Source organism: Aythya ferina (assembly GCF_964211825.1).
Source record: "Aythya ferina genome assembly, chromosome: 4".
In the NCBI taxonomy this organism is placed as follows: domain Eukaryota; kingdom Metazoa; phylum Chordata; class Aves; order Anseriformes; family Anatidae; genus Aythya; species Aythya ferina.
In genome coordinates, this window is record NC_140300.1 from 42,497,578 (window position 1) to 42,519,209 (window position 21,632).

A 21,632-nucleotide genomic window follows, 5' to 3' on the forward strand; every position below is an offset into this window, starting at 1 on the left:
TCAGCCTAGCTGAATGAAGTCTGGGAAAGGGGATAAGATGTGCACTATGTCTGAGCCAGGAAGCTAAATCTCACAGAAATGGTGTTCAGGTGCATGTAACACTGGCAACAAGGACAAATGCACAAAAGACCTGTCACAGATACTTAACAAGGGGAAATCAGAAAGTATCTACAAGATAGAAAGTTATCTACAAGACAGCAAGTTTCTAGCATTGCAAGGATGGAGGGGAAAGCAAAAATGTTAACTTTTAAAATGAAATACGTTCCATTTTGAGATAAATTGCACAGCACGAAATAGCGGAGGACTGGCTGTTCTGGGACTGGTTCTTCCCAGTGTCCTGCTTCTGTGCATCCTGTCAAGAAGTACGTTCAGCGTCTGCTGCGTAGAAGCAGGATGTGTGCATAAAAGACTCCCCTAGCACTGTATAGATGTAAAATTCCAAGAGCAAAAACAAAGTAGATAAATGTTTTCCACAGAAATATTACATATATTAGAGCTTTCTGCCTACACAAATATACGATAATTTGTACATGCATCAGGAAGAGAAGGACCCCCTATTATTCCCTGGCTGTTATTTGTATGCAATTTTATATAATAAAGCCATAAAACCTGCATTTGAAAATGTACTAAAATGCTATGCAAATATTTCACAATAGTCATTTCAAACTTCTTGTTAATTGTAATGGGTTTGGATCAGATCTGAGTATTTTGTCTTCTCAGTGATTAAAGAGAAAGTAAATGGTGAGGTAAATAACCAGGTAGAAATGATGATGCACTTTAAATCTTTCACATGAACGAGCTAATGCACTGTGGTGCTTCTTTCCTTGCCCTCCCTTCTCCTGTAATCAGCCTTTTGTCACATACTAGTGAAATCCATTATCAACTTCCTTATCAACTTCCAAGGCTTTCCAGCTCCTACAGTATTTGCATATTTAACAATTCATCTGACTAGTATCAACTTTCATTTACCAAATGTGTGGGAGGAAAAACAAGACATGGTGTGTAGAAATCCATTTTTTTTTTTTTGTTTATTTTGAGTAACGAGAGCTCCTTTTAATAAAAAGATTTATCTGGAATACAGTAGCATGGGATTGGAGAAGACTTGGTGAAAAATTGAGAATTATTAACTTTTAAAACAATGTTTTAATTTAGGGATTTTGAATTTAGGGGGAAAATTTTTAAACTTCAATATTTCAATCAACACCTAGTTTCATTCATGTCTTTCTTCACCAGTCACCTTCCTTCTGTTTCCTCTGCAATACTTGCACAGAATTTCCTTCACTGACTACACCCAAATTTTTGTCATTTATGACATCACCACGACAATGCCACCATGAAAACATCTACTCTAAACACCAAAACTTTTAGAAGTTACCAGAAAAGAAAACATCGCTGAATAAATCAAAGAAAGGAGCAAGCTGATAAAGCCTTAGGAAGACTCCATTGTGACACAAACATCACTGTAACCCCCCTTGGTAAATAGCAAACATGGGAGCAGTGTGTGACACTTACAGGAAGGTTTTGCCAAGTGTATTCTTAAAAATACACAAGGATTTTGTTTCCAGTTTTTAACATTCCGTGTTGACTGGTTTGCAGGCACACTTCTGAAGACTGTACATACAAATCTAAAACACTTTAACATTTGCTTTGATAGCTTTCAATAACGATGCGTAGCTTCATGCAATTTGACTTTTTCTTTGACAGCTAACTGACCGTGCTTCCAACAACTGCAGAGACCATTTCTGTCAAGGCACTGAACCTCAACAGTAATCAAGAACATGGCAGAGCTGTGATGCTGTGCCATAAGAACTGCAGCTTCACATTTGGCCGCAACAAGTGTGCAGATGACTGATTTCTTGTATTTTGATAACAAATGCAATCACCAAAATCATAAGCCTCTGTGCCTTGGTATGACTGTGAGTCCATGTGCTCAACCAAATTTCAGGACAGAGAGGGAACCTTATTCCAGTGCAGCTGGAAAGCACAGAGCCATGCTCAGAAGAGAAAGGTCACTGCTTCCTCTTGCAGTGTAGTACAGTATCTACGCTCGCTCTGATTCCAGGGCAAATCCAAGGGACGTGGACCTTGCTGAAGCATCGGGCTGCCCTCCATCCTGGGCAATACAAAAGCATATAAAAGCTCTAAAGGAAAATAAAATTCCATTCATACCTACATGTACTTCTGCTTTTCAGTCACAGACATGCATGTGTGATACTATAGAACTGCTGCAGAGCACAGTACTCCTGAAGTTCTGTTTTTTGAATGAGACGTTATAAAAAGGCACTGACAACTTGAGGCTATCAGAGATCACAGCACTTATCTCTGCAGCGTGACAATACCTTTTGTTTAACTGTCTTTTAGCAATGTCAATATGCCCAAATGCAGCATACTTATGAATTCAAATCATAAATACTTGCAGGTGGATAGGAGTTAGCCTCTGCCTCAGCCACACATCAGTATGGACTGGAGCTTCTTTTACCTATATTTATGGAGAGTTTACGTGAAGTCAGTAGAACTAGGTTAAGAAATACAAGGTTCAGTAGTCAAAGCTGGAGTGTCAGATTTGGGTCAGTTCCTCTTACCTCCGCTCCCTCTGCTAGCTCACTGGATACTTGGTCACCTCCCTGAGTAACCACCTTGCTCAGCTCTCAAAATTTGCTCAGAAAAGGTGCTAGGACAGGCAGTTATTTAAACCACTGAAATGTAAAGGTTCTTTACAAAAACTTTCTTTTGAAAGATTACAAATAAAGGGGAAATGTTATTACAAAAATAAAGGGAAGTAATAGTACTGTTTCATGCCCAAGTGACTAAATTCCTCAGGAATTACTTAACTATATCAATAAATAATGATTACAAATAGGTTATTTCCAAAAGCAAAATTTCTTCTGTGCTACAATTTCTAGCATTTTTTTCTCTACAATATACTTTTGAGCAAACAAATCAAAACTTATTTCTCTGCCTTAAAAATCTTCACGATCAATTGGTTTCAGCTACGTACCTGACCTGACAAGAAGAAGACAGACAGCATCCTTCTCTGAATGCTTTGGTATACACACTCCTAATCACCATTAATGAAACATTGCAGAATGTTGCAAAGAAATGTGAACAGCATAAACCTATGTTAACTTGAAACTGATGTATCTTACAGTACTTTGTTTCAATGCTTCTCCTCACCATATATATGAACCCTAATCAATTATATATAGTTTATGGGACATTGCCCATTTATAACACCATTGCTGGGAATACATCATATTAACTGTTAATAATAAGAGTTAACATGAAGATGATGATATTGCAGATTAATGCATCTGGAAGCCAAGATTCAATAGCTTCTTATTAGGTAAAACGTTAATCAGAGGTATCCATGCTGAAGGCTGCTATTCTTTCAAGTCTAGCTAAGCGTTCTCACAAGGATACAGGCTGGTAATTACATGCACAATATTTAAGGTTTCATTAAATCAAAAACCTCTTAGAAACCTTTTTTTTGAGTAAGCTTTATAACCAAAAGTTTCATAACAGAAATACAGTTTTCAGAAATGTAACTGACAATCTTACATTTAACACCATTCATTTAAGATGACAAATTATTTGCATTAAATGCATTATTTATTATAAGCTTCAACATGTCTTTATCAATGTTGTTTAGACAACTTACATTTACATTACCAGGCAATTAGGAACTGGAAAGGCAGCACAGAACACTATATTCTCCAGTGCACGTGGGACAAAATTTAAACCATAAGCACTACCACAGGTTAAGCTATATAACAACAACAAGCTAATGGACAACAATCTATTTTATTTCTGGCAGCACTAAGGATATTTTATGTGCTATATACAAGGAACCTTACAAATAGGATCACTAATTGAATATAGCATTCAGACTATATACTAGCATGACTCCGTGGAAGAACTAATCCCAGTGAGCACCAAATTCATGAATCAAAATTCACCGGAGGCATTGAGTTCACAGCTCCCTGAATGCTATTCAGAAGCCCAGCTCAGTTACTGTTGAGGTAAACGGTATCTTCAAACTTGAAATCCCACCCTGTATTAATTAAGCTCTAAAACTAAGTTGGCATGACTAAATTAATGAGTGATACAGAAAGCTAAACAGAAAATTACTAGTCATAGTTTCTCATTCCACTGTAATTATGCAGTACGATATGAAATGATAAAGCAACAGGTTTAAAACAAGCCAACAGAAGCATGTGAGCTATGTCCTTGCTGCCACTGCATGTTGAGGAAGTCAGATGTAGCAAGGAAATTCAATGAAAAATTAGAGAGGTTCACAAGAAAAAAAGTGTTCAACAGTCCAAACCATACATTGCCAGGGTACAGGAAGACTACAGAAGAGCACATACATTTAGTTTGCTGTCCCAAATACCTGCCACTGGATAAACTGAACCTTCAGAGAGGGCCACATCTTGGCAAGATGTGTGGCTAGTCTGATCCGAATGACTGTTCTTCGTGTGTCAAGACCTCAACAAAGATATCAAGGAGCTTTAAATATTTACGTAACTCCAAGAGGAGTCCTCAAGTTTGGGGCTGTGTGACAAAGACTGCAGCTTTGGCAACTCCCCCCACCCCCAGACTAGTTTGTTTACTACTCTGATGAAAAAGTAATACGTGTTTATCTTCCTCAAAATGAACAGCTCGAAGTCATGTTACAAACAGCAGAACAATTAATGCACATTTTACACACTTCTTATACAAGCATCTCTAGGGCTTGTACGAAGAACAGAAGCATATGCTATGCCTTCTGGTTCTTGCACACAAAAAGTTTTACCATCTCTACTGAGAAGTAATAGTGAAAATTGCAGTTTAGGGGACAGAATATTTTGTTTTCTGTCCATAAAGTCACTGAAAGAAAGATCCTTATCTTGCTTGAAAGGTATGCAGATCATTCTTTAACATTTCAAGTTCTACAAAAAACAGTCCTTTCTTAGGTTTGGCTGTATAGAGCACCATAACTCAGTGAGACATAGCAGGGGGAAAGTTGCCAGAGAGATAAAGTAAAAAGAGATGAAGTTTCAGTCGCTTAGAAACAAAGGCACAGGTCTCCAGATGAGTGCTTGCCTGGAAGATACATGTTCCATATGGGAGGTAAGAAGAGAGGAAAACAGTGAGACAGATCATCTGGAATCAATTTATTTGGTGAAAGAACAACAAAACATCCATTTTTCTTAGAATAATTGTCTTTCTCAACCTGCAGTAAGTCCATGGTCCCAAGAATATGAGGAAAGCTCTGCTGGTGTGTATTGATATAGATGATGTAGTCAAAGCAGGTCTTGTGTAAACAGAGCTGTGTCATATAAATTACAATCTGCTACAGTAAAATAAAAATACTCTAAAATAAAAATCTTCCCACACAGCTTTACTGAAACAGTAGCTGATGTTACAACTACTCTCACAGTACTATTTGTCCCAGTTTAGCAGTATACACTGCTATATGTGTATATAGTACATCTGCTGCTTGAACATCCCTACTACAAACAACCTGCTGCTTACAAATTGCTTCAGACTAACTCCACACTTGCTTCCCTTTCCAGGGTGCTGGCTTACACGTCATATGATTAGTAACATAAATAAGTAAGACAAGTTACGCCTCTCCTGAAATCCTTGAAGTGCTTCAGCCTCCTTCCTTCCTCTTCATGAAGCCACAATCCCCAGTAACTTGCACCATACTTTGCCTGCAAATCCTTCACAAGCATCACGACTTGCTGACGCAGGACTTACTGAAGAGCCATCACCTGTCTGTTAACGTCCCTTCATTGTATATTCACTAATATCTACTAACATCCTGAAGATAAAACTAGGTCTTTGCCCTTCTACCCCAGACTGTGAGGATCCTGACTGAGCATAACAACTGAGAAAGTCCCGAACTAACAGGAATGAAGCAGCATCACCTTAGTGATAAACAGGGGCTCCAGTCATTTGTCTTTCTGCTTCCGACATCACTGACCATTACCACAGAAATACCCATGAGCTAAGTTGCCCAAGAGTGCAGCTTCGTTGATCTCAGCAGCACTCTCTCCAACTGGCCTGTCACCCATTCCAGAACATATAATCTTGTCCAACTCCTGCATGTGAGAGCTCTTCAAGAGATCACCTAACTGGGTGATCACCTTATGTGGCAAGCCTTTGCATTTGACCCAGCCCAGCAGCATAGGGTTTTGTGGTGCTGCAACAGCAACAGGTTTTGGTCTTCTTACAATAAAGTGCACTTACTGTTTGCTTTCATTGTGACACAATTTTATGTTCCTTCTGGAAGGCAGTTTATTTCAAATATCAACCAGAAAAATCTCCTGTTACTTAAGCATGGCTATACCACCCAAATCTCTGTCTTAAATATGCTATTTAATAGATGCAGAATTACTCAGTAAAAAGACATCTTAAGATCAAAATACTTACAAATAGCAGAAGCAGAAGTGGAGTTACAACAATGCCCTGGAAGAAATAAAAGAAATTGTCTATTAGTCAGGGAAGCAGAATACTCCTTTCTTCATTTTACCACGATGCGTGGAAATAAACAAATGCCATTCAACATCATGGAAATTAAGTGAAAAAAAAGTTCAACTTCAACTCTTCAGTGTACATTCCTTAGCACTTGTACGTCGATCATTTTATAAACTATACTCAGTACAAAGTTTTGTGTTTTGTTTTTTTTTTTTTACCTCTAGCTTTTCCCATTTTGGGCCTAAGCCTTTCTAATCTGAAAGACGGAAATACAGATCAATTATTTTAAAAAACATATTAAAGCTCTCCCCTCACTGTGCTGTATCTTAACTCCACTAGGCTGCTCCTCCTTAGGGGGAGACTTGTGATTGAGTCCCGTGCTACCCAATCCCAAGTCTTCTTCTGAGCAAAAGCCACATCAACTGTGATGAATTAGGTGTCGTGACTGTGTAATGTAAACTGATACTCCCCAAGGAAATGAGCTGAGATCTCAAAACTCATTTCACTTGATTAGACTTCGTGTCTCACTGGTAGAAGGCAAGTCTTTCATCTAATTTAATCACACAGGACCACCTCAGCTTTCCACATCCCCCAGGCAGACGCAAGCAAAAGGATTTTTTGTCTTCACTGACAAGGAACAGGTTTAAAGCTGATGATTGGACAAAACAGAGGGTTTTAAGTTTCATGAGAGCAAATCTTTAAATGAATTGTTTGGGTTGGGAGTTAACATGACATGCATCAGTTTCATGGCTGCAAAGAGCAATTCCCCATCATCCTTCCATCTGACTTCAATATTTTATTGTTGCTCAACAAAATTATTTTATCATTTAATGTATGCTAATTCACAGAGCTTGCTCAGAATTTCTCTAAGACAAGACTGTTCTTCATCCAAACATTTCTCAAGAATAATTCCTTTGGCTATTCACAAACTTCATGGTATAAAGGATGACAGTACAAAATTTGCTTATGTTCATCTTAAAGGATGCTTATTTTCTATTTGGTTTTGTCTCCACACAAAAAAAAACAATTAAACAAAAAGGCAGCTTTTCATTTAGCCTACAGAAACACACCTTTACTTAAATATTTTGGAAGCCAATATAAAGAAAAACCTTATATGACTAGTTTTGTATTTACTTTCTGGGTCCACAAGTCCCTAATCCAGACACTAGTGCCCACTATGCACACAGAGTTCCTCTTGTGCTCTTAAAACAAAATGCAACAAGTAAATGCCACAAGAAGGGTAGAGGAGACAACAGATAAGCTGCGCAACTTGAAGACTGCAGAATTTTGAAACATATTTTGAAATTAATAATATATGCTGTATCTGACTGCCCCACAGCCTAGCTATCCATAATCATTTATCTTTTTGCAAATGTCACAGCTGAGATGGATCATAAAAGACTAGAAATAGTAAGAATTGCTTTAGGGAGTCGCTCACTGTTTACAGGGGAGCCTAGACCAAAATGCAGATACAGTTATAAAGAAATATAGGTGTTCAAGTACGTCAGCTGTAAAGGATGAAACAAAAGCTGAGAAAGGGAGGAGGCACTAAGAGCTGAACTTGTGAACAGCAGCATCTACGGTGCTTGGAACAGAGAGCTGACAGTAAGATCTGTATAAAGCAGATGCAGCAGTCACTCCATCAGAATGGGCAAACTCTGGAAAAACTACTAAGAATACCTGAGCCTCTTCTTCCCTTTTCCCCACTGACAATGACATTGCACAGCTCAAACAGTAGCAAGTGGCTGAGTACTGCCTAAGCACCCTGCAGTTTTGGGATAGCAGGAAACAATTGCAATAGGCTTTCAACTTCAGATTTTTCTGGGCATGAGCGACGTGGAACATGAATGGCGCAGGAGGCAATGCACCTACATCATCTCCTCTTTTGTTTTTACCTTTGCTTATGATGCATCTCCACTAAACCTGAAGGATCTCAGTGATTCAGCACCATTAGCCATTTCTTGCGTGCTTCGTGCCTCAGTGAATCCCACAGCACTTTTATACATTACAGAAAAATGCAAAAACAGAAACAGAAGAAAACAACCCTCTGCTTTATCTTGATGATGGATAAAGACAGCATCCTTCCTCTTTAGGATGGGATCTCCGACTTGTTATATATTTGCTATGGAAGCTTTGAGATACTAATGCAATGGGCAGCAACAGCTGCTAGTTCAAAGCACATTATTTCATAAAAGAAAACATTACCTCCATGACAGTAACACTTCTTCCTAATTCTGTAAGTGGAGGGGAAGAGAATCCCTGCTTACATCATAAATAGAATCCTGACTGTGCTTGTTGAAAATCTAGTGTTCAAAAGGTCAATTCTAGCAATTCTTTAGAAAGTTTTGCAATTAAACCTGGAGGTCTTGATAATCAGAAGGAAGTTTCCCGTTGTCTCACCACAGAAAGGATTCACGAGGTTGAATTTGCCCATTTGCAACACACAGGCAATTCCCTGGGAAGCTAAACAATTACCCGACAGTACAGACAAGTTCATATTAAAAAATAGATACTGTTGCAGAATCAGATTAATTTGATGTTAATGTTTTATTTTGATAGGGAATTCTCGCTGGAAAAAACAAGGACTACATTAATACCAAGGATTTTTTTCAGTCTGTTGTGCTGTGCTGACTGTGATTGTTTACGGGGGCAAACAAGGCAAGATTTGTTAGGGGAGAGAATCTGCCATCAGGCTGCCTGATAGAGATGGAAAAGAACAGCCAAACCCTGTGTACATAAAGCCCATTTATGCGCTATATGAACACACTGTTGTGCTTTTATTTGCAAAAACCCTTTTCTTTAGGTTTCTATCCCAGGCTTGAAGGATTCACATGACTAAAGCATAGCTAACAAAAGGTATTATTACTTTTCCCTGCACACACCACCTCACTTCAACACATTACCTTTTCGTTAGAAATGTGCTCCTCAACACGCTCATAAGCACTACGTGACGCATCTCAATTCATACCCACCAAAGAATAACATACAGAGCACATTCAGTCTAAAACCAACTGACAGAAGTTACAGATAATGACTTCGGTTCCTAAGGTAAAAACAAAATGTAGTTCACTCAGGAGAAAAGGAGGAAGAGAATGGTTACTCTACGCTGTTCTGCTCATGCACTAGCAGGCTGTTAACCAGGCATGTTCTGCCCTGTCTGATGTGGCTACCTTCAAAGTAAAGACAGAAAAAGAAAAAGAAAAAAGGAAAAAAAAAAAAAGAGACTATTTTTTTTAAGTCAATTGGAAACAAACACCATCAAAGAGGAAAAGTATCTAACTTTGACTGCTCTTCTCCCTGCCTGGCTTTCGAGGCAAGTGCTGTCAAACACCCAGTGTATGGAGATAAACAGATTGGAGATTAGCACTTCCAGCAGAAGCCGAGCAGCTGCCCTTGAGAATGCAAGGTCATCACACAGTTTTAGCATCTCCAAAGTTCGGGTGGAGTGTTAAGTTTTCTGACTGCTGCCCACAATGGAGTCAAAGTTGTAAAGTGACTGCCGTTTGCCATCAGCAGAAAAACTTTCAAGAAATCCATTTACACCTCTGATGTGAAAGACTGACAGAATATATTTCAATGATTTTAATGGAAAAGGAAGAAAACAAAATCTCAGCCTGACCTGAGACACTGATACAAAATAGGAGTCTGAACAGTCAAATTGGATACCTGCAAATACACTTCTTTTTACGGTATCAAGAAACACATCTTCACGTTAAACTATCTTAACAGAGTTTAAAGACGTGTGTGCGCATGCATATGCACATGCCCTGTAGCAGGAGGGAGGATACCTGGAGATGCACTTAATTGCTATTTGCCCTGTACAGATAAAATATGTTCAGAAGGTTTTTAGAGGTTTCATTCAGTACAGCACTGCTGTAGAGCAGATATTAGAAGGTGTTTTATTCTCCAAGATAATACGTAGAATCAATACATGTAATTGGCTGCCAAATTGGACAGCAAAAGGAAGTAACATAATGGATTTGAATCTATAATGGCAAATCATTAAGAAAGAAATTATGCAAATAGTAAGAGCAAGGTGGGCACAGATCCAAAGGGACACATGGTAGAAGACAAGTAAGGATTATTGTAATGAGGCATGAAATACATGTGAACTTTCCTTCGTTTCCTTTACCCACAAATTTCCCATGCAATTTTTCTTCATTCTCACAGGTCATCAGTATGACACACATATGGCAATTACTAAGTGGGAAAAAAAAGTTTAACCAAAGCAGCCTCTGGTTTGTTAGAAGTAGGATTAGAAGGCAAAAAATATATATAATACCTAATACACGTATATTTTTTATATATATATATATATATATATTTGTAATCAAGGCACAGAAGAAATGCATAATTTCTGAAATCAATTACCTACTCATGTGCTTAAAGGTAATTTAGTGCAGGGCACAAAAGGAGCAAAAGCATAAGCCTCCTTAAGTTATAAACTGAATAAAGGTTACTAACAAGTTAACTGGATGGCTTTTCCATTACTACTGATAGGGTAATATGTGAGAAAACTGGCTATGAACTCTGGAGAAGGTATTCAGAAAACAATCTCCACGTGTGTACAACAGTACTGCATGTTCGCTGTCCCCCTCAAGAGTCAGCGCCACTTTTTGGAAAAGAAAGTGCAAGTCCCTCCCCACCTTACCTCCCAACAAAAACCAATCTAGGCAGTTTTTCTGCTTGCAGTGTGAGATGGACTTTACCTCAAAACACATATTATTTCTATTTCTTTTTCTGTCATTTGTTTGCTTGCTTTTGTGCTTGGAAATGTTTGGTGGTGGTGTTTTTTTTTTGTTTGTTTGTTTTTTGTTTTTTTTTTTTTTTTTTTGTGTGTGTGTGTGTGTGTGCCACCCACTATATTTCTATTTTTATTTTTGACAAATTTGCAGACCACTTCATAATGTTTTTCATTTTAAATAGTAGCCTTGCCTCTAGTAAAGTACTTCTAGGTCGGAATTAGATATGTTTGTGAGCAATACAGGTAAACTAGTACCAAATTTCTGACAATACACAGAAGTTCTCAAAGTCTGGTACCATCACAACAGGAAAACAAGCAGGTGATCCCAAAGGCCCAAAAGCTTATAGAAGATGATACAGAGATCGTAAAGACCACAACAGCACTTAGATTCAACTCCATCTATTCAAGAGAAGGACAGCAAGAATTCCCCTACCTTCAACCCTCACAGCTCTACAATTCCACATGGTGACATGGCGCCTGCATAACATATTGCTTACTGGATAGGACATTACATTACACACCCTCTTCAATAGGCTGATTTAAAATACAGTCCCATGCTGACCTGTTCTGTAGTAATCTTTATTTTAGACATTACAACAAGATCGACTCTTACTTCTGAAACAGGGTTTTCACATACCTGGGTAACCAGCCAAAAGTCCCAGGAAAGAGTAGCCTTCCCCCTTCTTTCACCCACTCCCAATTCTCTGGAATGATGCATAGCCTCACGACACACACCACAGAACAAGTTTAAAACCTCCATGCTAAATATACTTCTTTGGTTTCAAACCAGAAAAGTAAAAAAACTAAAAGTTACATTGGGAAGGCCTGTGCAAGGCCTTATGAAAGCATCATTCTGTGTTTTATGGAGTCCTAACAGAAAAGGGTTGCATAGGCAACTGTAAATTTTGCACATCTTGATGTTTCGAGTATTAAACCTTTTTAATACGATTTCAAGTCTGTAACTGAAATACTTTGGAAAAAAATTCAGTGCATTAGTACATGGACTAACTGACTGCAGGTGCTTTCGAGACATCCCTTTTCTGGATTCTTTGAGCAGTTTTTAGTATTTGTATAAGCATGGCTATAAAGACGATGCTATTCATTTGTTCCTATTTAAAGGCAACACTGGAATTGACAAGTTTGTGTTGAATTAGATGCTGAACTAGATCTCAATTTCCACACTGATGCATACATTCTCCTCACCCCCAAACAAAGCTAACTGTCCCCATGAATGATGTGTTGGTTTTCACCGCTTCCAATTTCAGAGATAGCGTTAGAACTAGACTTTCCGTTGTGCTTGTGATTTCAGTCACTGCCTCACAATGCATCTTCAGTGTTCCTGTGTTGTTCCCCCATGGACATCACAGAAGCTCATGATTCCAAAATAACCACTTGTCTTTTGTTCTCCGATTTTATTATTTTCGAAATTATTAAAGTTGCAGAACACGGGCTTTTAAAAGTCTCCTATCTCACATCCCTTCCATGTCAGCTACTCCAAAGATGTTATTTGCCCTGAGAAGTCTTCTACAATTGTAGGTCTTCAAAGCGAAATAGTTAATTTAGCTCATTACTGTACTGTTTTATATCAAATGACTGATTTGAATGCTGAGAAGAACAAAGGCTTTATGAATTGATACTTTTTAGAATGCTAGATGCACCCATTCTCCCCACAATATACAATACGAAAATGCAAAAGGACATTGAGAAGAACATAAAGTTAAACTCACACGTTTTGTTAAATTCACAGTCTACAGCATGAAGTCAATGAACTACAGTACCAAATTGAAAATACAGCTTTGCATAACCCTAATTCAACTATAATTATAAATAAGTACAACAATAGCTGCAACTCATCGAATTAGGCCAATATTGGATTTTAATAACAAAACTGTAAAATTAGAAGTCCTGTGTCAAATGGCTTTTCCTTTATTGAAGGAGACAAAATAAAACTGATTTCACATCAACTATGAGATTATGCAGAGTACTTTGTGAATTGTTCCAGATGTTGCACCACCTTTGTTCTGTTGTGACAATCCAGTGTTCTCTACTACGGGAAGGGAAATTTGAAGAAGAAAAAAAAAAGAAAAAGATTAGATTAAAAAGCATGTTAGCATCAGATACTCGTAGAAACCAAACGAATTTTCACTATTTATTAGGAATTACTAAATACGAATGTTCCCCTTACACACACTTTACACAAGTATGAAATCAACACAGAATCAAAATGAATTAAAGAAGCCAGAATTCAGTACTTCCAATGTAACAGAACCTGGAAAGAAATACAGTGGTCTGAAATACTGGCATAACATTACTACCTCTGTTGTAAATTGAGTGCAAAGAAAAAAAATCAGAAGGAGAAATTATTTTTTCCAGTAGTTTTGAGGGGTCAGGCTCCAGTACAGGGTAGAGAGTTAAGTGAAGAGTATGAGTCTTTCAGAAAGGTAAAACTCCATATAAATATAGTTTGCCTGGCTTCCCAGCAGAGGGCATCTTCAACACATCAGAAATTTTCTTTTTACACAGCAGTAAAGTCAGTAAGGACCCTGAGTTTTCAAGTAACTACAAAAACTTCTTTGGGTTTTGAAAGTGAAGAAGAGCACTTGAAATGATGCACAAAATACAAAAAAAAAAAAAGTCTGAATCAGAGTCGTAAATAAGTGCTTCCATCAAGCATCCTGAAACCTGATAGCTTACATTAGCATGAGTGAAACTCAGTGACAGAGGAGTTGTCTGGCAGCATGTGGAACAGCTCCCGGGATGGGCAGGGAAATGCTGCTGGCTGAGGAAACTGCTGCTGGCTGCACTTCCCTTCAGCTGCAGCAACCTCTTGCTACTGTGTGTGACCAAAGGGATCATGGAGAGCCTTCGCACACCTGTCTGGGACAGGAGCGAGCCACGTTCCCTGCTCAAACCTGCAGCACCCTCCTGCAACTTTTTATTAGCTCTCTTTTGCACAATGGAAGAAGTTGGGTGTCTTGTTAACATCTTCGGTGCATGCAATGATACTGCCAAGCCAGTAGCTCCAGTTCTTTTCCATATCCTCTTCTGTCACTCTCGCTGACCATCATTCCTGGCCCCAATGCTTTCTTCCTCTCCTTCACGTCCCATCCCGAGAATCTTTTACACTTCCTCACACATGCAATACTTTTTCCAAATACCAGCTCATTAAACCACTGTCTGTTCCTATTCAGGATTATTTCTTGTGCAGTGTCAACACAGAACAAGATCACTAATTCTGTATGTCAGCACAGGAACTCAATTTATACATTGCCATTAGGTGGGTCTTCCCTAGAGGAGGCATAAAAGGAAGAAAGGGATTTCTCAACCATCCCCACCTGTGCATTTCTCAGATTGATCCCCTTCCCTTTGCAAAAATCATTTAGACACAATCCTGTAACTTCTTGCAGGCAGAAAGGTTCCCACAGCACCTAGCAAGGCCTCAGTGGGACTGAGCGGGAAAGCAGAGCAGCTCAGGGGATTAGGGTGCCTGCAGGTGTAAGCATGGCCCTTTCTCGATAACAGCTGCATACATGATAAGGATATAAGAAAGAGTTACATGCTTTGGAGCTTATGTCAAGTGCAGCATGTATGGTAGTGCAGTGCTAAGAATGCACTACAATTTCTCCTTGTTTTGAATGTAGGAAACAGAAATGCAGTAACATACACACTTTAGGAAAAAAAAAGTTATTTTTCCATTTAATTTTCAAGTATGTTTTCTTGAAAAAGAAAATTACAAGTGAACCTACCTACATTAATCAGCAAACCCTAATTTTAATTAATAGGAAGACATTAGGTAGCAAAAGATGCCAGCCTCAGCACCCCTGCCATCACAACACCATTTGGTAGCAGGAAAGGATGGCACACTAGATGGTGCTGTGGGACCTTCCAGGGAAAAGAACTTCCTTCTAAAAGAGAAGTTGTAGTATTAAATTAGCCATATAGTTGATTCCATGTTTTGAAACACATTAAAGAGTATTGAGTCACAACTAAGAGAAACCAGAACCACAGAAATTAAACCAATGCACTAAACAAACATCATGTGTTGCCTGATCCTGCTTTTTGGAATAGTTAAGTGCCCCTCTTCCATGGCAATGGTTTCTTACCTCTTCTTCCCCAAACAAGAGAAAGCAGGTTTTCTTATGCTTTACACCAGCCTCCTTTTTTATTTCCAAAGGCTTATTCAACATGGAAAACAGAATTAGAAAAGTGATGTCCAAGGTCAGAGATCAGATACAGACAAAGGTCCCTACCAGCCTTTTCTGATCTTTTTTATGAGCTGGACCTAATTCTGTCTAGAACTCAGTATTTTATTCTGTGAGGGTGTGTGTCTGTATGTGTATATATATAATTATATGTAATGTTTTAACACAGTAAGCTTTGAATTGACTAAACTTTAAATTAACTTTTCCTGCTGCGATTATCAGTTGTGTGAAAAAAAAAAAAACAACACACACAGAAGCATAAGGAAAAATTACAGAAACCTGAAAGAAGAGCTATAACAAATACAGAAATAAGCAGTTATCAAAATTGATTGTATTTATTTCTTTGATAGCCTTCCTTGTAACTGAAAACTATTTAAATACAACAGTGTCTGCATGAACACACCATCCATATTTGAACCAAAGAACACTTCATATGTTCAACACGCATACTTTGTTTAAATAAACTCCTATCTCCCAATTTTTCTTAAAGCCAAGAACCTCAAACAGTACAAGAAGAAAGCCTTGTACAACTCTTCTATGACATACGGAAGAAAAACTTCATGTAATGGGCAGGAATGTTGTCCCAGTAAAATCCTGTAAGCATTAATTCATTTAACAGTAGCAATAAAACACTTAATTGGGCTTGAAAAGGTCTCTTGGTGACTTACTATTCAGAAATACCACTTCAAAACCTATGAAGTGCTGGCATAATTACTCTCACTCACCCAAACCGTGGGTTTGGGCTGTGGTACCTGTGAAATAAGATACTGCCCATCCCTCAAATCAGACCAACAGCACTGTTAGTCTGTAAGTATCAATACAGACAAATTAGACAGCTTACATGTGTTTTGTCAGCAAAATTCCTCATCAGCAATGGTACTACCTACACTCTGTAAGGTGAGAAATACTCTCCAAATTCCCTTACGATAAATGATGCTCAGGACCCCTCAGGATTGCTGCTAAGACTGCTAGAAAGTTAAACTAATAGTAATTAGTTTGTGAGCGAGCTCACTCATATATTCTCTTTCTCTTCCTTAGTCTAAGTGCCCCAAATTGTTTTATTAAAATGTATGACAAAGCTCATTCGATCTGTTTCCCTTTCTTATTCCCGGATATGATTTCTGTTCAGAATTGAGCATTTCCAAAGCGTTAAGCCAAACCCAACCAAAACACACGCACACGTGTGTGTGCGTGCGCACGCGTACACACAACCCCCCAGACCCAGCCCCCAATATGGTAATCTATATTGCTTGTGTTCTCTGCTGCCTGCCTGGCCCCAAGTCATCAATAATGAATAGAAATGTACAGCTACAGCAGTAGCCTGTGTCATGGGCTTGTCAGGGATTTTTGAAAAGGAACAAAAACACAGGTTTGCCATTTCATTGTATCTTCTTTGGCAAACACAAGACAGAGGAAACAAAGGGGTATTTTAAAAAGGGAAATATGATTAACCCTTTTTGTACTAATTGGTGGTTTCTCCTACCATACAGAATAAAAAATTATTTGCTTGTAATGCAACCAGTATTCTCTTAGGTCTGGGAATTCAACAATAATGTTGATTTTGAGCACAGGGAGGGGAGGTTGCTCCTATTTTAAGATAATGAATACATACCGAAGAGGAGTCAAATAGCATGGTTTACATAGAGGGAGGGAAAAAAACAGTTTAGTCTTCCAGGAAACCCAGCAAGTTCAGCCTCAAATAAAATTGTTTTTGAAGAAGAAACTTAATGCACGCAAACACATACCCACACAGCGTTATTAAAGATATGCAGATCCCAATAAATTAGTTAGACAATGTTAGAAAGGATGCAGTCATTTAATCTATCATTTCCTTTTAGTGTTCCCAAATACATTTCTACAGACATTGTGACTGTAGTCTTGCAGTAGTGATTATCTTGCATTTTCCAAACAGACCACACCAGCTGGTACACTACCAATCCACCCCCTGGGGAGGGTGGGTGGCAGATTACAAAATGTCCACAGGACATGCAAAAACTAAACTGATTGAAAACCCAATTGTAACCCTAAATCTTTCTTGCTTTCTGCCTCTGCATAAATTCCAGAGTAACTCGTGCACTGTGTTTTGATAACATCAACTTCTGTAGGAACTTCGGTAGTAGGTGGGTAAATATTCTCCACTTTGGAAGATGGGACTGAAGATGCAGCCTTCTTTTCAAAAAGCCTGGAACTAAATAATTCGTGTAAGAAATTAAATGATAGAAGCATTTGCTTTCAAACGGGAATCAAAAGCAAGATGTCTCAACTCAAATTATGCTGCCACACCACCTTTTCCAGAAGCAAATAGTAAATGGTTTAAAAACAACTGAAGAAAATCTTCAGCAATCAGTAATACGATTTGAACAGCCTACTCTGTGTGTGCAGACCTAATGTTACCTTGTGATAACTGTTTTTACTGCTTAGAATGGATTATTACAGTATTCAGCTGAATTGTGCATAAATTGCTGAACATTCACTGGTTGAATATGTTAGCAATGACTGAATAAGGAAAAAGGAACATAAAGCACCTTTTTGTGGCAGACATTAAAATAACTGCCTCAAAAATCACAAATCACTACAGCACACAAAGGTTAAGAGTACCAAACTGCAGAACAGTGATTCCGTTTAGATTAACTAGGTGCAGGCAAAGATCTTTTAGTTACAAAAAAAAAAAAAATCTCACTTTATTCTGCTTAAAGAGTTACTAAACTATTTTATAGCAGAGAAGTCGTTTCACAGTTCTGACTCCAAACATGCTTTAGCACGACTGCAGTGATTATTATCCATTTTGCCGATTCTATACAAGCAGTAAAAACTGCTTCTTTTCTCCTGGTGACAAGTTTTTGTGCTCTTGCAAGAGCTCAACCATCTCTCTAGCCTATTGTCCAAACACAGGGCTGAGAGCATGAAACTTTGGTATTGCCTTTTTTTTGCATTGTTTTGGATATCCCCACAGCACGGACATCTGCTTAATACACGTCTTAAAATGCCCAACATGCACATTTGGAACAAGAAAATGTAGCTTTTGTTCATCTGGAGTAGGGTGGGCCAAAGCCCACGCTCTTGTTATCAACAATGCCATATGGGTCTCAGAATATCTTGTAATTTTATTTTAGTTTAACCATCTACTTCAAAGATGTGCATTTTTTTAAAATGTTATTCCTTAGGTACGGATGAGGATCTCATTCATGACACACAAAAAAACCCACCATTTTTTCAATTACTTGCCATCTCTAAAGTCACAGATGACCCAATCGCATGAGGTCTTGCTTACAGCAGCCTGCCACTTAGCTGAGCACCCTAAATCGCTCATCTCACCGCCTTAAAAAAATGACAACCACTTTGAAGCATGCACGCAAATGGTGGAATCTACAGCTCTCTCTCATCAAAAGAGAGCTGTCTACACTGATTTTGTGCAAGCAGGTCCAACAAAAAACCACCTCCACAAGTCACGGGGTGCTCACCATTGCCATCTTCCTTGCAAGCAGAGAGAGGAGTGCTGCCTAGGAAGGCTCTTGGGTTACACTGCTCAAACTTGCCGTTAGAAGGAGCCTGCTTTTCCACCCTCTGATACAAACACCAGTTTTGGCTTAAATCATCTGCTCTGAAATGTGGATCCTTGATTTTGTAACATAACAGAGTATTTCTTGAGGGGGAAAATTGTTTCTGAAAACAAAACAGTCCTAGTCTAGCAGAGACTGCCTCGGCAGGAAAGGGTAATTCACATGAGCGGAACCAAACAGAGAGAAAATACTTCCTTCACGGCCCCCACAAGACAGCCTTTTTTGATTTGCACTCCCAAGGGCTCAAATGGCAAGACAGTATTAACTTGGAAGGTGTTTCCTACTTTAGAAGAGATAAAACAAGGAAATGTTTTACAAAATGGAAAGATGTTGTCCAAGATCTCTACCTTCCCCTTCTCAAGTTATCATCATACTTTTTAGCTCTGTTCTCCCTCCCCAAACTTTGCCCCAGCTCTTTACACAGCACCACCATCAGGCTGGAAGTTCACCGTACAGGATTAGATCACTGTGTACTTAAACCTCAAAAGGCCCCAGTCCTCCATATCCAGGATAATTCTCATTCTGCATGGAGAATACTTCCCTTTTAAAAGTGAAGTCCCTTATAATCGATCAGTTAAATGACAGGCATTCACAGAACCTCATTAGCCGGACAACACATATCCCTAATGCTCTTAATTTTTACGGAGGACTTCTAGGACTCTCTAATCAACAAGAGACTTGTTTGTGTCTACTGTCATCATTAACTTCTTCCATGAACTGCCTCACCTGGCAAACAGTACTGCTCTCCATAGAAGACAGGGAAGGAGTAAATCAGCCGCTATCTCCACCCTGAATGTGTGAGTTACTGAGAGAACTGCAAGATTTAAGCCATCCCAAGATTAATAAGTGACTTGATTTTCAAAGTAGTTCTCAGGTTCCTCAATTTATCTAACAGAAATTCAGGTACACAAGCTCATGTTAGTGTTATACACCATTGAGATCTACCAGCTGAAACTATTTCAAAAGAAAAAATAATGAAAAATAAAACACCATCATCCAGCTCAGTATCAGTTGTTAATAACTATTGCTTATCCATTATAAAGCAGCTTTAGTTCCCACCAGATGAAGGGTTAAACAACAGCCTCATCCTGGTGTTAAATACAAATCTTGGTACAGTATTTACATTGTCTACAGTATTCTGCAGACAATGCCTTACAAGTGAGAAATACAACAGCTCCTGTCTGAGTACACAACGTATATTTCAGAGAAGGGATCCTGACCCCCTGATTTAGTCACCATCAGTTTATTATCAGCCTTTTTTTGTTATAAATGTAATTTCAGCGTGAAAAAGACTCGATTTCCGATTTTTTTCCTGAAGTTTTGCTGCATGCTCACACAGGCGGCAGAGTCAAAAAGGAAACTGCATTGGCTATTTACAATTGCACATAACTGTTACATCTCTAAAGCAGTTACACCTGTACAGCAATGCAAATGCGTGTTCAAGGCAGGCTTGTAACATGACAGTGGCTAAATCAAGGCCCTGCTATTAGAAGGGCACAAGGCCATTGTCACCCTCATTTCCACACCTGACACAAGAGACCAGCCTCTCTCATATCAAGAGCAGAAACAACCACCCTGTAGGTTAAGGTAACATAACGTGGACTGGTTGTTCCCAGTATTGGTGCTGTAAATGAGCTGCCAGCTCTCAAATGTCTTTGGAAATTTTTAAGCACCCTGCTTTCCTGAGAAGGTGCATTAACCAAAGAGCTTCGGGATCTGTGAACAAGCAAGCACTCCCAGGGAGCTGCCTGCCAGATGCCTGCTAGAGCATTCCACAAAAAAAAAAAAAATATATATATATATATCAAAAATAACCTGGCAATTTTATAGCACATCTTATATAAGAGAGTTTTTAAAATGTAAATATTATTTTAAAATTAGCATTTCTGTTTTGCCTACAATCAAAAGCATCTAACATCACAAATCATGACAAGTAGGTGGCCTAACAACCTAGACAGACAGACAGAGGAAGTTCAGTCAGTCAGTAATAAAAAGCTTTGGCTGTCTGGCTTCAGGGAGAAGAAAATTGCTTGGATGATCACTTCAGTACTCTACTAGGTGATGCACTATTTTATTCTTTCTGATAGCTGCAGTTTAAAAGAGCTCAAAACAGGAAAATGTACATGTAAAGGCTGAGCAAAGATGTGGACTGAAGCTTTATTTTGTTTGGTTTCAAACTCACACTTTTCATAGAGCCATGGGAGCCAGAGACAGAAAAAAGGAAACTGTCCCTGAGCGCCTGACAGTAGCAGAAATGAAAACAGCTGCTTAAGTTATGAGCTACTTGTAGAGCAAGCGGGTTTAAGAGCAAAGGGCTCTGCTGTGTGGGGCAGCCTTTGCAACTATGGCAGGTGTCACTGCAGCGCACTTGCCAACAAAGCAAAACAAAACATGTTTATTAATTGCAACGCATGGCTGCAATTAAACTTATCATAATTCACTATAATATGTGAAAATGCAGTTTCATTCTAGTCACATGTAACTGGGTGGCAATTTTACATTGCTGCTTATTATGGATCCAAGCCTAAAGGTGTCAAACATTTACATCTAGTCCTGGATAAAGAAGGCATTCTGCACCTTGCAGAAAAAAAAATGTTGTTGGCTGTTTTGTTTTGTTTTGTTTTTCCCCCATTTTAAAAATGAAGCGGTATCAAGGCTGACACT

General features: G+C 38.7%; 1 protein-coding gene across 6 annotated transcripts in view; it reads right to left on the minus strand.

Moving 5' to 3' along the window:
* SLC10A7 (solute carrier family 10 member 7) overlaps positions 1–21,632 on the minus strand; it is a 141,541-nt gene that overhangs the window by 41,714 nt on the left and 78,195 nt on the right. For all 6 annotated transcript variants that reach the window (XM_084518661.1, XM_084518664.1, XM_084518660.1 and 3 more), the window contains one exon: positions 6,418–6,453. In XM_084518661.1, coding sequence (XP_084374787.1) covers positions 6,418–6,453 — 36 coding nt within the window. The remainder of the gene's footprint in view (positions 1–6,417; positions 6,454–21,632) is intronic.